Source organism: Apostichopus japonicus, chromosome 5, assembly GCF_037975245.1.
Source record: "Apostichopus japonicus isolate 1M-3 chromosome 5, ASM3797524v1, whole genome shotgun sequence".
Taxonomy (NCBI): Eukaryota; Metazoa; Echinodermata; class Holothuroidea; order Aspidochirotida; family Stichopodidae; genus Apostichopus; species Apostichopus japonicus.
This window is the reverse complement of record NC_092565.1, coordinates 18127485-18142994: the sequence shown is the minus strand read 5'-3', so window position 1 is coordinate 18142994 and position 15510 is coordinate 18127485. Positions and strand designations below refer to the sequence as shown.

General features: G+C 38.9%; 1 protein-coding gene across 1 annotated transcript in view; it reads left to right on the top strand.

The window, feature by feature from the left end:
• The window catches only part of LOC139968173 (scavenger receptor cysteine-rich domain-containing protein DMBT1-like), a 38664-nt gene that overhangs the window by 19058 nt on the left and 4096 nt on the right, over positions 1 to 15510 (top strand). The window contains exons 14-24 of the mRNA XM_071972568.1: positions 521 to 1092; positions 9273 to 9315; positions 10655 to 10978; positions 11214 to 11522; positions 11762 to 12070; positions 12303 to 12614; positions 12855 to 13163; positions 13404 to 13712; positions 13953 to 14261; positions 14501 to 14809; positions 15047 to 15355. Coding sequence (XP_071828669.1) covers positions 521 to 1092; positions 9273 to 9315; positions 10655 to 10978; positions 11214 to 11522; positions 11762 to 12070; positions 12303 to 12614; positions 12855 to 13163; positions 13404 to 13712; positions 13953 to 14261; positions 14501 to 14809; positions 15047 to 15355 — 3414 coding nt within the window. The remainder of the gene's footprint in view (positions 1 to 520; positions 1093 to 9272; positions 9316 to 10654; positions 10979 to 11213; positions 11523 to 11761; positions 12071 to 12302; positions 12615 to 12854; positions 13164 to 13403; positions 13713 to 13952; positions 14262 to 14500; positions 14810 to 15046; positions 15356 to 15510) is intronic.

Sequence of the window (15510 nt, the reverse complement as noted above, 5' to 3'; positions counted from 1 at the left end):
TAGGCAGAGATTATACCAGGGTTTCACATTCCAGTAAAAGGGCAAATGCGAAGGTTAGGTCGCATTTTGTATTATGTTGTCATTACTAAACACTCGTTATACGTCTGCACATATGCTAGGGCAACACGGAGCTTAGTCAGCTACTTCGGCAGAAAAAGAATCAAAACCTTGAGACATAGAACTTAAACAAATGAATCTGCAGATCATCTAAAAATGTCCAATTAAAACGCTACCCATTTTTTGAAGATCGTGTACAGTTTATGCTGTCAATACGGTAATCACAGCAACAAGCAACTTTTCCGTCTGCCGTACTCTTTCTAAAGAAAAACAAACATCAGGACACCGTGAAGCAACACTGCGAACATTTGTGCTTCCTGTTAATATCTGATAACTACAGTGAATAATCTGTTCACATTATAATATATAGGCCTAAACATAATTTGTTGTCGTAAGTATTCCTAGACCATTATCATTTAGCAATGCTTCAGCAAAATTACAACTCTGCATTACCTTTCTGTAGGTGCCGCTGTTCCAATAGTTTACGTGGTGGTACCGTCTGTTGCCTTTGTAATACTTCTGACTCTTATGGGCCTTATATGGTGCTTCAGAGTTCCCCTTGCGAAGCGGTTTGCAAGACGCCCTCTTCCAGCAACACCGGTTGGACTTGCCTCAACGCACACAAACCTTTCCTATGTTCCGACCATAAAAGGCGACAACGTCAGTGATTCTGGTAGCGTATATGACGAGATACCCGAGATAGACACTGAAAACGCTTACTACATAACGCCAATGGGAGGTGAGGTAAAGCAGGACGGGGAGACAAAATCTACTAGTAGAAAGTCCTCCATGAGTTCAACTCCTTCGATTGACGAAGACAAAGAGACAGACAGAGAAGATATGATTAATGATACATATTTAATACCCAGAGACAAAGAAATACAAATGAGGGAGAAAACCCAGGAGGATGGAGACAAGGACCCACAAAAAGCAGATCGTTCTTCAGATTTTGTCTGTAACTCTAGCCGTAATAATGACGAAACTGTAGGCGAAAACTTATACTCTCGACAAATGTCATTTAAAGGTGATAAATTCGTTTAGACTTTTTGAGAGATTACAGTTATAGTTACAGTTTTGTACCCCGGCGAACATATACGAACAAAAATGCCACATTGAGAAAATGGCATGATGTCCGTAGTGATACAGAATAGCAATTTGGTTAGAGAAAATGGAAATTAAGAAGCAACTCATTAGTTTGTATAGCTTTCGAGCACAATCAATAGAGAAAACGCAGTTCTTGCATCTATAGGTACGTCCTGTTCGATACCAGGATGGGATCCTACAGGGGAAATTGCCAATACTGGCATATGTGAATAATGTGTTACACAGTTAAGGGACAAAATCGTTTTTATTCGGTGGTGGAGAACATATGTACGAAATTGCGAATTCCTGTTCAGTTGTCCGTATTTTATTGAAACGTTAATATTAGAGCCATACCATTGAAGAATAGAGAAGAAAGAGGAGGGATGGGGTTGTTTGTAGACTGTTAAAAAGACTCGTTTGATATTAGCGTTGGTGGGAGTGAGTCAAATACTGGCAAACATCAGGACAGACTTAATTCTAGAAATAAACGTGGGTATTGGAGGGAGCGGGGGGGGGGGGGTTCATTATAAAGAGAGAACAAATAGGATTAAGCTTTGGCCAGCATAAAACGACTAGATACGCCATCATTTTAAAATCGCGTATTAATGAACTCGCACTAAATTGTTGGTACAACAACTACTGTTCATAACCCACAACGGTGCATCAGTAATACTACTTGGAGTTCGTAACACGGTAACATGTGTTACAGGACATGAACAGTAGTTACTGTACGAGCAATGAGTATCGGGCGGGTGATTTTGCTGGGTCTTCATATGGTTTAGGGTCAAGAGTGGTCTTTGCAGAATTCCATGGGCAGGTAAATAACCTATACGGAGTATTTCGTTAAAGAGAGGAATACTTTTACTGGAGACATAGTTGTTAGTGATATTTCTGAGCATAAGATTTTTAAAGCAGGTTTGTGATTCTCTTAATATCCTTCCATAAGGTTCTATATGGTTCTTATCATTGGTAATATGGATACATTTTTTTCAAATTGTTTATTTCTATAGGCGGTTATAAGAATGTTTTGATCTCATTGATATGTGTTTTGGTGTGTGAGACATGGGTATCATATCGCCGATCTATGTCATTCTCAGCGTGTTTTTTGACTCTCCAGTAGATGAGGTAAATCACATTTCAAGATAAAGCACGCAGTTTATTTTCGACTGGATTCAGAACGTGTTTGTAGTTTGGTGGCTCTGAATGTAAATGGGATGCTGGGAATATTTAAAGCATAGGTTGGAAAACACAATTTGTAAATAAAACCAGACGCGAAAATGAGGGTAAACTAAATGTTAATATTGAGCAAGGTTTTCAAATAATCATGAAGGGGTTGATGGATCATGCCAAACAAGTTAATATTCAGCTCGGTTCTTGGATTATATGAGAACAATCTAATTTGGACGACAACCAGTTCGTGAGGATATTATACTTTGGTAGGTACTTTCCATCTGCTTTACGAATTATGTCAGTTATTTAGAACGTAATCACTAAGTAAACCATGAATTGTTTTGGTATAAACGGCGTCGATGGCCATTGGTGAGTGTCTTACAATTATAGGTCAGAATCATCTCAGTTGTATTTACGACCAATTGTTTGAGAACGTTGTTTTGTGTAACTTTTGAGGTTCTTCTGTAACATGACTAGCATATGTATAGCCTAGCAGTTATAGTGATCAACACATCTCGCTTATGTCACTGTTGAAGCGTTCTAGTTGTATAAATGCCAACAAATGTACGCATGGTAATACTAATTGAAAAGAGAAGAAGTTGAAGATTTTTGTAGGCTATTTTTGTCACATTATTTTATTAAAAGTATTAGTCTGCAGTATTTGTTCACTGTGTAAAAACTCGTAACTTTCTATACAGCTACTGCAGTTCTGATAAGTAACATCGTAGTGGGGTCCGGAGGGGCAGGGGTATGGGGCAGGCGCGGCGGAACGGAAGAATTATTGGGGGGGCTAATGTGTGGAGACTATCAGAGCCGTATATACGGCTCTGGAGACTATCTAAGCGGAGCGCCACCATCGGTTGGCGCGGAGCGTACAAGAAAATTTTGGGTTTTTTCAAACCCCCAGATGGCCGGAAACGGCACTTCCCGAGTGTTTTATGCTGCGAATATCTAGCCCTAAAATATGGGTCTCAAGCCTGCAATTTCTCAGATTGCACGTAAAAGTCTGTAAAAACATTGTAATTTGTATATTCGATGGTGTTTTAAGAGAGTAGCTATTACTCGTAGTGTACTCGCAAAGACGTTTTTGAGTGTAGTAAGGGCAGTGGCGGAGCTAGGGGTTTTGGTCAGGGGGGGGGGCAAGAATGGTCTGTAGAGGCGCTTTCGACACTATCTAAGCGGAGCGCCACCACAGATTGGCGCGGAGCGTACAGAAAAATTTTGAGTAAAGGTACTCCCTAGATTGCAGGAAATGACCCTTTCCGGGCCTTGCTAATTTGCAGATAAACGGAGAATAAATAGGTGTCGTCGCCATTTTGTCGGAAAATTACAACAACAGAATATGACAAATGTCAATAGGTATATGAGAGAGCAATAAAATAGTCAATCATCGCAAATAAGTAAAATGTAGTGAAAAGCTGAAAAGGGCGCCAGCAGTCCATTTGAGTCCGTCAGGGGGGGGGGGGATCCGCCCCTGACTGTATATATGGACGCTCCGCCACTAAGTAAGGGGATGTTGAGAACTGGCTGAAATGAGGCAAGTCATTGGCCTAAGACGAAGTTGTGTTACGCTTACCGCGGTACTCACACTCACTGCTTCCAATTTTCACGGGGCGTGAAGACGCGGTTGGGGTGACAATGTGGTCTATAGCCAGGTGACGGGCCGAGGGTCCCCCAGCAATTACTAAAATTATTACACCTATATAGTATACGTGTGCATCGGACAGATCGACAAGTATGCATTGAAAAATGGGCAGATGCACGTTTCGGAGCCTTGGTAAATATTGGGGGGGCTTATCATGCATTTGCCCCCTCAACTTTTTCTTTGGGGGGGGGGGGGGGGCTGAGCCCCCCCAAGCCCCCCCCCCGGTTCCGCCGCCACTGGTATGGGGTGGGGTTAGGTGATGGTACGGGAAGCAGGCTTGTTTACCTTGCAACTCCGGCTCTGGAACTCATCGCACATCACAGGAGCGCATTCACTATGAGGTAACCTTCCCGTTTGATTACGTAATGAAGATATTGATTCATGGCCTACTCGATAGTCATTTTAGCAAGTTAAAAGTCTGGCAATATAGCATGTAATAAAAGCGTGAATTGTGGTGTTGTAATGACGTCGCGTCTCGTATGAGAGACTTAAGGGAGACTGTCAAAAATGTGGATTTCTGATTGTAGACAAACAAAATTGGACCCTTTCCCTCGCCAATTTGGAAATGTTGCTTATTTGACCCCATGTCCTACTGGGGACAGTATAAAGGATAAAGATTATGAAATAATTCCATTATAATTCGATTTTCGTTTCATTGATTACAAGGAATGTAGTTAATATTCTAAGTAACACAATCTTCCCTAGCATTAATGGGATTTAAATTTGTGGACAGAAAGATGGAAACTCTCTGAATATATTAAGAGGGGAAAAGCATTTCAACTTTCCACTACCGCTGAAGTTGATATATTGCGAGGACAGTGTTCAACTAGTTCAACAGTAAATACAGACGGAGCCTACAAAAGCGACGGTTTCAGTACTAAAAATAAATTTCTTTGAATTCGTTCCACACAAATGCACGTCTGTAATGTCGAATCTGCAGTACACGACAAAGGTAAACACGATGATACTGCCTGTAGTACCAGGTCTATATGATATTAAAATATATTTGCCAAACAACACAGTACAACTAGGAGCGCGTGTTCACTGGAGGTACATGTATCAAAATCGAGTTAGTTACCAATACAGCTGAGCCACTACCAGAAGTGTTCGAATGTTAATAATGAATCCACCTGCCTTTTTATGTGTTCAGGTGTTAATGTTCCTGTTTTTTTCCATTCTTTACAAATCTTCCGCACAAGGTAGGTGGTATTTTTCCATAACTGGAATATCTTTAGAGTATCTATATGTTATTGATATACATTCGGAATACTGCGCAATAACAAATTGTGTATAGTTTTGTACTTCAATAATCTCGCAAATGACGTATAGATCCCCGTTGTAGAATCAGTCAGTTATATAGCACTGATAACATATATCTAGTATCCTATCTCAGTGGAGGATCCAGGATTCTCGGTATATAGAAACCAGGAAGACAAGTTTTGGCAGATAATTTAGTATGTACCGAAAGAGTGGTGCATACAAAATTATTGGTCAACAAATAGGGAAATAAAGGAATGTTTCCAGCAAAGGAAAAAGAAAATAGAAGTGGAGGCCCGTGTCGCCTGGATTTGCCCCCCCCCCCTCCCAAAAGAAAAAAGAAAAGGAAATAGAAGTGGAGGCCTAGATCGCTTGACCCTGCATCGGCCTAAGTCATCTCTTCGGCTAGTGTAGAATGTCCCCCAACCTCATGAGTATTTTAACCCCGTTGTGCTTTTGGGAAGTCGTGGGTGTCCTATGGCAGTTTTGACGGTTTACAGTCCTACAATATGAGCCTCGGATGGGTTAACCTGTAAAAAAAAAACGGCAGACGCTTTTTATTTAGGTCGTTGTGGGTTTGTCAAGTTTTTTTTTAAATGAATACAAAACTCTTTGTTGAAATAGAAAAGTTTGACAGAAAGCGGGAATATTTGAGCAAAAACTGCTACGATGTTGAAGAAATTTGAAAGATGCTATTGGAATGGTTAAACCCCCATTGGAGCGGTTAAACCTTCAGAGGCTTTGGTTTTTGTTGGAGTAGCAACTTCGACGACAACATGTGGTATATTGTCCGGGAAAGTGCATCATCATACTGAAATTGTGATCCTGATTGTAAATTAGAGAGTTATCATGTTGCATTCACTTTCCTCTGTAATTAGTATGACACTTTCTTTTTTAGACAGCTCTTCTAGTCTAGGCTTGATGTATACACAATGAATTACATATATCTAATATTGTACTAAATATTACCATTAATTTATTAAACACCTCACCGTGTCACCTTGATACATAACAAGTGTCCCTTTTGGGAAGAAATATTCATTTCCATTTAGTAATCTATGAAATAGCCCTAAAATAATATACTAATTTACAGACTAGTGGTGTGAACATTCATGGGACCACTCATCCAGGTGCCCCCTCCTTATACTTTCCAACCTCTCAATTAATTCAAGTATATTTGTTAACACAACCTCCCTTGAAATATTAATTCTAAACCCAATTTACAGTCTAAATATGACTTGGAAGGTACATTTGTCATCTAAATGGCTAGTATGTTTTCCGGGGGAGGACTTCAGCACCCAACACGTGAATCAACGGCCTAAGGTCTTGAAACCCCTCCTTTATGACATTATTCCCTCCTGACGTTCCATAAAGGTTCATACCCACACTCATACCCATTAGTCAGTCTGGTAAATTAACACCCCCACCCCCTCGTTTTGATAGCCTGTTCACGCCTATTTTTTTTTCGTAGGGGCTGATAGTTCACTACAAATCATTTTTACTATCACTATGAACAATATAGTTCTACTATTCACGTCTTTTTGTCAGGCTCGATGGAAGTAAGCCATTCGGGCGCAGAGTGTTCTCAGTACGGTAATTATGTAGTAGGATAGTATAAACCATGCAACGCAGTAATACATAACATAACTACCATTTCCTTATACCATATTCCAACCTCATTGTTATAAATTCATTGTTCCTGTGAAGTTAGCACAGCGTAAGGTGGGCTCCGTCACGGCTGGATTAGTATATACATTAACTCTTAGCCGAGTATTAACTTCTTTTCATTTTACATTTAGTAAACGTGTGATTAGCGGCTGTTTATATATGATTCTCCCTCCCGACCTAAAAGAGGGATTTGATGTAGAATGGGTTATTAATGCTTGCAGATAGTTCCCATCCGTAAAACGCCCATCGTACGCCTCCAGTAATACTCTGACCTTTTACTATGTCACATTCCAAACCTCCTTGTTATATGCATTATTTGTTAAATAACCCCAAACGTAAACAGGTCTCAGTAAGTAGGTACAGATATTAGCATTTAACCTCTAGTAACTTCAGCTCATATGACATTTAGTAAACATGTGGCTGTTGATATATGAATTCTCCCTCCCCACCTAAAAGGATTTTGAGTGAGTTATTTATACTAAAAGTACTCATCGTACGCCTGTAGTACTTTGGATTTTACTATCATTGTGCCAGTATTCCATTGACCATTAGCTAGTATATTGTTTCTTTCCAATGTTTCTTTCCAAGCATTAAAGCGACTCAGTAAGTCATATATGCCGCATCCCTTCCCCGCCGTCCCATTAAGAAGAGAAGAAATTATCCAAGGTTCTAAACCACTTGAAATCAGCATCATTATTTTATATAGTAAATAAATGATGTTTTTATTCAAGTCAAACCTCATTTCATGTGTATCGAATGCACTCTAAGTAACGGTTTGGGACCCATACTTTCAAGTAGTTTAGTTTCCTCCGAAATTAACAATAACATATTTAGGGGGGGGGGGGCGGTGATGATGGGTATTGGAACTCCGAATTTCCCCTCACTGAGTTTGGAAGGGGCATGACCTTTTATGGACTGGCTGTGTGAGCTGATCAATTTTCGAATTAGGGGTGTAGCTATATGGGGTCGTTGAATGCGGCGCCCTTGTAGGGAGACAACGTTTTCCACTCGATTGACGATGCTATCCCTACTACGCACACCACTGGAATATAACACAACGTGATCTATTATCATGCATCAATAGGTAAAGTTATTACGGTCCTTAATAATGCGTTACTCTTAGGAGTATATTTTATTATATGATTATGTGAAGGAGGAATCCCGAAACATTACTCTAAGAGGACAATATAGCAACATTTAAGTAAGGTAACCATAAACATGTGTACAAATTAGAAATAAGTCTATACAAATTTCTGTCTCATTCAAAACCTGCACAGTTACTATACTAAACGGTACACTCGATATTTCTTAAGAAAGTTGCAGGACTTTACACATGTCGCTTTAAAAATATATTCAGACAATGCGATGGAAAACGCAAAGTATCGTGCGTATAACATATAGAAATTCTGCCTTCACATTGTACTTAATGCACCTATAATTCAAAACAGCTTGATCCGCCTTAAGCTTCTCCGTGAGGGCTCATTCCTCTACCAAAATCAGTCGAGAAAAAGTAGGAATTTGGAACCCCCTCCCACCTTGAAATCCCATTAACGCAACTCAAGATCAAATAGGGCCTGTTTATTCATCCATCTACAAACACGATCCAAACAGACCACAGGGATGAGACACATACATTAAAGTAGTTTGGTTTCCTTGTAATCAGCATCGTTGGATTATGAATAACTTGTGGAACGTAACCCGGATTGGTACTACTCATAGATTTGGAGAATACTGATTGCACGGTACAGTTATACGACTCCTATATGCATGTATACATCAACACGAAATTGAGGTATGATACCTGGCTAAACGGTGTATAAGGTATATATTTCAGCTGGCACAGCGCAGGATTTATAACCCTAAGGTCACTTGTTTCGAATCCGGTTTTAAGTAGCCAAATATTTCTGTATCCTTTACAAGTTTGATTATAAAGTCTATGAATTGCACGCATTTTGAAGTCATACTGCTATGTTAATAACATCTAACACAGGCAATAGCATAAATATCAATACAAACTGACATCAACATGACGTCGTCTTTCCTGTAAACTTGCACGTCAATGCAACCCTGACGTCAATGCAAAGTAGAATAATGGAAGCAAAAAGCCCAATCATTTGCTAGTTGCTAACCATTACACTGTTGAATGTAGCCATTGCAACTGATGATGCTAAAAAATAACATGTGTCTCTTTGATTTGTTTATATACTTCAGCAATGTACATAGAGTTCAGGAAACACTCTGCATAACTTTCTTGGTACACTATAAAGTATCGATACAATTACATGAAACAATAACAACTGAAAATATAAATAATGATAACAAATTGCAGAACACAGGAATAAACAAAAGCCGTGTTCTCATTTAGATTAGGATCTTGTTTTCCCTCATGAAGTTAATAAAGCTGAACACGGACGCGTCAACATTTGACAACGAGCGTATGGTGGATCTACGTCAAACGAAAGAGTATTACATAAGCGCGACAAGGTCACGATTGTTTACAAAGCAATTCGCTAGTTATATTACTATAAACGACAGTCTGTGATTATGCGGAAGCGAAGAGGGACAGTAACCGGGTTACGTGATCCTCCGAGTGGTCACAATAGTCTTGATCGTCCTTGCGGGCCAGGGTCCTCAGGGAGCTCACGATTGAAGGGTCTATTCCTGAGAAACCGAGCGCTTAAAGTATTCGAACCATTCCTCCTGAAATATCGTAAAGGCTAAAGTGATGACATATTTGCGATGCTTCGGCGTATTAATAGTGTTTTGAGACTGTTAACTTTAATAACGGTGAAGAACTACAAGGTACCGTTTCGAGAAAACTTATAATTATTTTCTTATGATTTTTAAAATAAATTGTAACATTCAGATGGCTTTTGCTGGATGCACGAGGCCGTAGGACTCGTGCATAATTGACGTCTTAATGAATGTGAAGCCTCAGTGGAATTTGTTTCCCTTGTTAGGAATATTTTAAAGTTTGTGCATAACAGAAAATGTTCATCATGAAAGTGCAAATAAATTCCGGTAGGATTCTTAAGCTTTTCCTTTCCTTTCTACTCCCCTTCTCTGGTTCAAAACATTAGTTCCATGTAGGTAAAGCCAAATAAAGACGTACCTGAGTTCTGTTACGGTTCCTTACTCGTATTACGGACAAAAATAGTTTCGGTCACCATCTTAAAATTTCGGCAAAGCAATTTCACGAAACGAACATCCATTTCAAAGGAAACACTTTGCGTATATGCGCAAGTGGGCGTCATCTTTAAGTGCATACGAACGCTCAGTTAGAAATCATGATGTCAAACCGTACGCTTGTAGACGGGTGCTTTTACTTGCTTCACGTTTCTGTGTATAAGAAGGGTCGGCGATTTGTTCTGTTTGCACGTATTGTCGATAGAGATACAATACTTCTTCCGCAGTAGCACTATTACATGAAGGGATGAGATACAAGAATAAATAAGGGCTCATAAGAGAGACTCGATGAAAAGAGTTAACTACGGGATTGGATAGTTGCTTCTTAGACTGCATTATATAGAAGAGGTGATGTAGATCAATATTAGCGTTTAATCTATATGTTCCAAAAACTGATTTCCAATCCAAATTGTTTAATATTTTAAATACCGAAAATACATTTCTCTTATAAAACCAATATCACAAAGGTCATCTTCGTCTCACAGCTGGAAATACTACAACGGGAACAGTTGAGAACTTCATGGTTTAGAGCAAATAACTATTGCTATTTTACTATATAATTCATTTTATTTCTGACTATTCTTTCAGATTCGTATTTTGAAGGACAACTTCGTCTTGAAGACGGGAATGCTACAGCGGGAAGAGTTGAGATTTTCTTGAATGGTGAATGGGGCACAGTTTGTGATGATGTTTGGGACATTAGTGATGCTGAAGTCGTTTGTCGTCAACTGGGATTTGACAGAGCTATTGGAGCGCTTAGTTTCGCCTTCTTCTCAGAAGGAACAGGATTGATACACTTAGACGACGTTGAGTGTTCAGGCTCTGAAAGTTCTCTACTTGATTGTGCTCACACAACTGTCCACGACTGTGGGCACAACGAAGACGCTGGCGTCAGCTGTACTTTTTTTGATGGTTAGTGAAATAAATGTAAAGAATTAATTCTATCAGTTGTTGATTTCATGATGAAAATATACTTTTAATGTACAGTAGTCGTCGTAAAAGGTTAAGTGCAAGTTCATATTGCTATTTTATTATAACTAATACTATAAATCTCATGTTAGAAAAGACGCTAACAGTTTGGGTTAATTTTCAAGTTTGGTCAACTAAATGTTATTCATGACTATTCCTTTTGATTTGTAATTTGAAGGACAACTTCGTCTTGAAGACGGGAATGCTACAGCGGGAAGAGTTGAGATTTTCTTGAATGGTGAATGGGGCACAGTTTGTGATGATGTTTGGGACATTAGTGATGCTGAAGTAGTTTGTCGTCAACTGGGATTTGACAGAGCTATTGGAGCGCTTAGTTTCGCCTTCTTCTCAGAAGGAACAGGATTGATACACTTAGACGACGTTGAGTGTACAGGCTCTGAAAGTTCTCTACTTGATTGTGCTCACACAACTGTCCACAACTGTGGGCACCACGAGGACGCTGGCGTCAGCTGTACTTCTTTTGATGGTTAGTAAAATAAATAAAAAGAATAAATGCTATCAGCTGTTGATTTCATGAAGAAAATATACTTTAAATGTATTAACAGTAGTTGTCGTAAAAGGTTAAGTGCAAGTTAATATTGCTATTTTATTATAACTAATACTATAAATCTCATGTTAGAAAAGACGCTAACAGTTTGGGTTAATTTTCAAGTTTGGTCAACTAAATGTTATTCATGACTATTCCTTTTGATTTGTAATTTGAAGGACAACTTCGTCTTGAAGACGGGAATGCTACAGCGGGAAGAGTTGAGATTTTCTTGAATGGTGAATGGGGCACAGTTTGTGATGATGTTTGGGACATTAGTGATGCTGAAGTAGTTTGTCGTCAACTGGGATTTGACAGAGCTATTGGAGCGCTTAGTTTCGCCTTCTTCTCAGAAGGAACAGGATTGATACACTTAGACGACGTTGAGTGTACAGGCTCTGAAAGTTCTCTACTTGATTGTGCTCACACAACTGTCCACAACTGTGGGCACAACGAAGACGCTGGCGTCAGCTGTACTTTTTTTGATGGTTAGTGAAATAAATGTAAAGAATTAATTCTATCAGTTGTTGATTTCATGATGAAAATATACTTTTAATGTACAGTAGTCGTCGTAAAAGGTTAAGTGCAAGTTAATATTGCTATTTTATTATAACTAATACTATAAATCTCATGTTAGAAAAGACGCTAACAGTTTGGGTTAATTTTCAAGTTTGGTCAACTAAATGTTATTCATGACTATTCCTTTTGATTTGTAATTTGAAGGACAACTTCGTCTTGAAGACGGGAATGCTACAGCGGGAAGAGTTGAGATTTTCTTGAATGGTGAATGGGGCACAGTTTGTGATGATGTTTGGGACATTAGTGATGCTGAAGTAGTTTGTCGTCAACTGGGATTTGACAGAGCTATTGGAGCGCTTAGTTTCGCCTTCTTCTCAGAAGGAACAGGATTGATACACTTAGACGACGTTGAGTGTTCAGGCTCTGAAAGTTCTCTACTTGATTGTGCTCACACAACTGTCCACGACTGTGGGCACCACGAGGACGCTGGCGTCAGCTGTACATATTTTGATGGTTAGTGAAATAAATAAAAAGAACAAATGCTATCAGTAGGTGATTTCATGATGAAAATATCCTTTTAGTACATTAACAGTAGTTGTCGTTAAATGTTAAGTGCAAGTTCATATTGCAAAATTATTATTACTAATATTATAACTTTAAAGTTAAAAAAGACTCGTACCGTTTGGGTTTACCTTTCATGTTTGGTCAACTAAATGTAAATTGTGACTTTTCCTTTCGATTAATATTTTGAAGGACAACTTCGTCTTGAAGACGGGAATGCTACATCGGGAAGAGTTGAGATTTTCTTGAATGGTGAATGGGGCACAGTTTGTGATGATGTTTGGGACATTAGTGATGCTGAAGTAGTTTGTCGTCAACTGGGATTTGACAGAGCTATTGGAGCGCTTAGTTTCGCCTTCTTCTCAGAAGGAACAGGATTGATACACTTAGACGACGTTGAGTGTTCAGGCTCTGAAAGTTCTCTACTTGATTGTGCTCACACAACTGTCCACGACTGTGGGCACCACGAGGACGCTGGCGTCAGCTGTACATATTTTGATGGTTAGTGAAATAAATAAAAAGAACAAATGCTATCAGTAGGTGATTTCATGATGAAAATATCCTTTTAATACATTAACAGTAGTTGTCGTTAAATGTTAAGTGCAAGTTCATATTGCAATATTATTATTACTAATATTATAACTTTAAAGTTAAAAAAGACTCGTACCGTTTGGGTTTACCTTTCATGTTTGGTCAACTAAATGTAAATTGTGACTTTTCCTTTCGATTAATATTTTGAAGGACAACTTCGTCTTGAAGACGGGAATGCTACATCGGGAAGAGTTGAGATTTTCTTGAATGGTGAATGGGGCACAGTTTGTGATGATGTTTGGGACATTAGTGATGCTGAAGTAGTTTGTCGTCAACTGGGATTTGACGAAGCTATTGGAGCGCTTAGTTTCGCCTTCTTCTCAGAAGGAACAGGATTGATACACTTAGACGACGTTGAGTGTTCAGGCTCTGAAAGTTCTCTACTTGATTGTGCTCACACAACTGTCCACGACTGTGGGCACCACGAGGACGCTGGCGTCAGCTGTACATATTTTGATGGTTAGTGAAATAAATAAAAAGAACAAATGCTATCAGTAGGTGATTTCATGATGAAAATATCCTTTTAATACATTAACAGTAGTTGTCGTTAAATGTTAAGTGCAAGTTCATATTGCAATATTATAATTACTAATATTATAACTTTAAAGTTAAAAAAGACTCGTACCGTTTGGGTTTACCTTTCATGTTTGGTCAACTAAATGTAAATTGTGACTATTCCTTTCGATTAATATTTTGAAGGACAACTTCGTCTTGAAGACGGGAATGCTACATCGGGAAGAGTTGAGATTTTCTTGAATGGTGAATGGGGCACAGTTTGTGACGATTTTTGGGACATTAGTGATGCTGAAGTAGTTTGTCGTCAACTGGGATTCGACGAAGCTCTTGGAGCGCTTAGTTTTGCCTTCTTCTCAGAAGGAACAGGATTGATACACTTAGACGACGTTTTGTGTTCAGGCTCTGAAAGTTATCTACTTGATTGTGTTCACACAACTGTCCACGACTGTGGGCACCACGAGGACGCTGGCGTCAGCTGTACATATTTTGATGGTTAGTGAAATAAATAAAAAGAACAAATGCTATCAGTTGGTGATTTCATGATGAAAATATCCTTTTAGTACATTAACGACGTTGTCGTTAAATGTTAAGTGCAAGTTCATATTGCAAAATTATTATTACTAATATTATAACTTTAAAGTTAAAAAAGACTCGTACCGTTTGGGTTTACCTTTCATGTTTGGTTAACTAAATGTTATTTGTGACTATTCCTTCAGATTCGTACTATGAAGGACAACTTCGTCTTGAAGACGGGAATGCTACATCGGGAAGAGTTGAGATTTTCTTGAATGGTGAATGGGGCACAGTTTGTGATGATGTTTGGGACATTAGTGATGCTGAAGTAGTTTGTCGTCAACTGGGATTTGACGAAGCTATTGGAGCGCTTAGTTTCGCCTTCTTCTCAGAAGGAACAGGATTGATACACTTAGACGACGTTGTGTGTTCAGGCTCTGAAAGTTCTCTACTTGATTGTGTTCACACAACTGTCCACGACTGTGGGCACCACGAGGACGCTGGCGTCAGCTGTGCTTCTTTTGATGGTTAGTGAAATAAATAAAAAGAATAAATGCTATCAGTTGTTGATTTCATGATGAAATTATCCTTTTAATACATTAACAGTAGTTGTCGTTAAATGTTAAGTGCAAGTTCATATTGCTATTTTATTATAACTAATACTATAACTTTAAAGTTAAAAAAGACTCGTACAGTTTGGGTTTACAATTCATGTTTGGTCAACTAAATGTTATTTGTGACTATTCCTTCAGATTCGTACTATGAAGGACAACTTCGTCTTGAAGACGGGAATGCTACAGCGGGAAGAGTTGAGATTTTCTTGAATGGTGAATGGGGCACAGTTTGTGACGATCAGTGGGACATTAGTGATGCTGATGTCGTTTGTCGTCAACTAGGTTTTCAAGGGTCTCTTGGATTGCTAAATTCGGTTTTTTTCGCCAAAGGAAATGGTGTAATACACTTAGATGATGTCCAATGCTCGGGCTTTGAAAGCTCTCTTCTTGATTGTGCTTACATGACTGACCACGTCTGTTCCCACTCAATGGACGCTGGTGTAAGATGTAGTTCTTATGGTAAGTAAAATTAACTTTAATGCACATTTCCTATAGTTCCACAGGCTCTTGCAGCGTGTATTTGGGCTTTGTTCTCAGTATAAACAATTTACATATACTTGAATGATGTAGAGTGTCAGAATGAAGAGATGCCGATCAGCTATACATTCACCTAG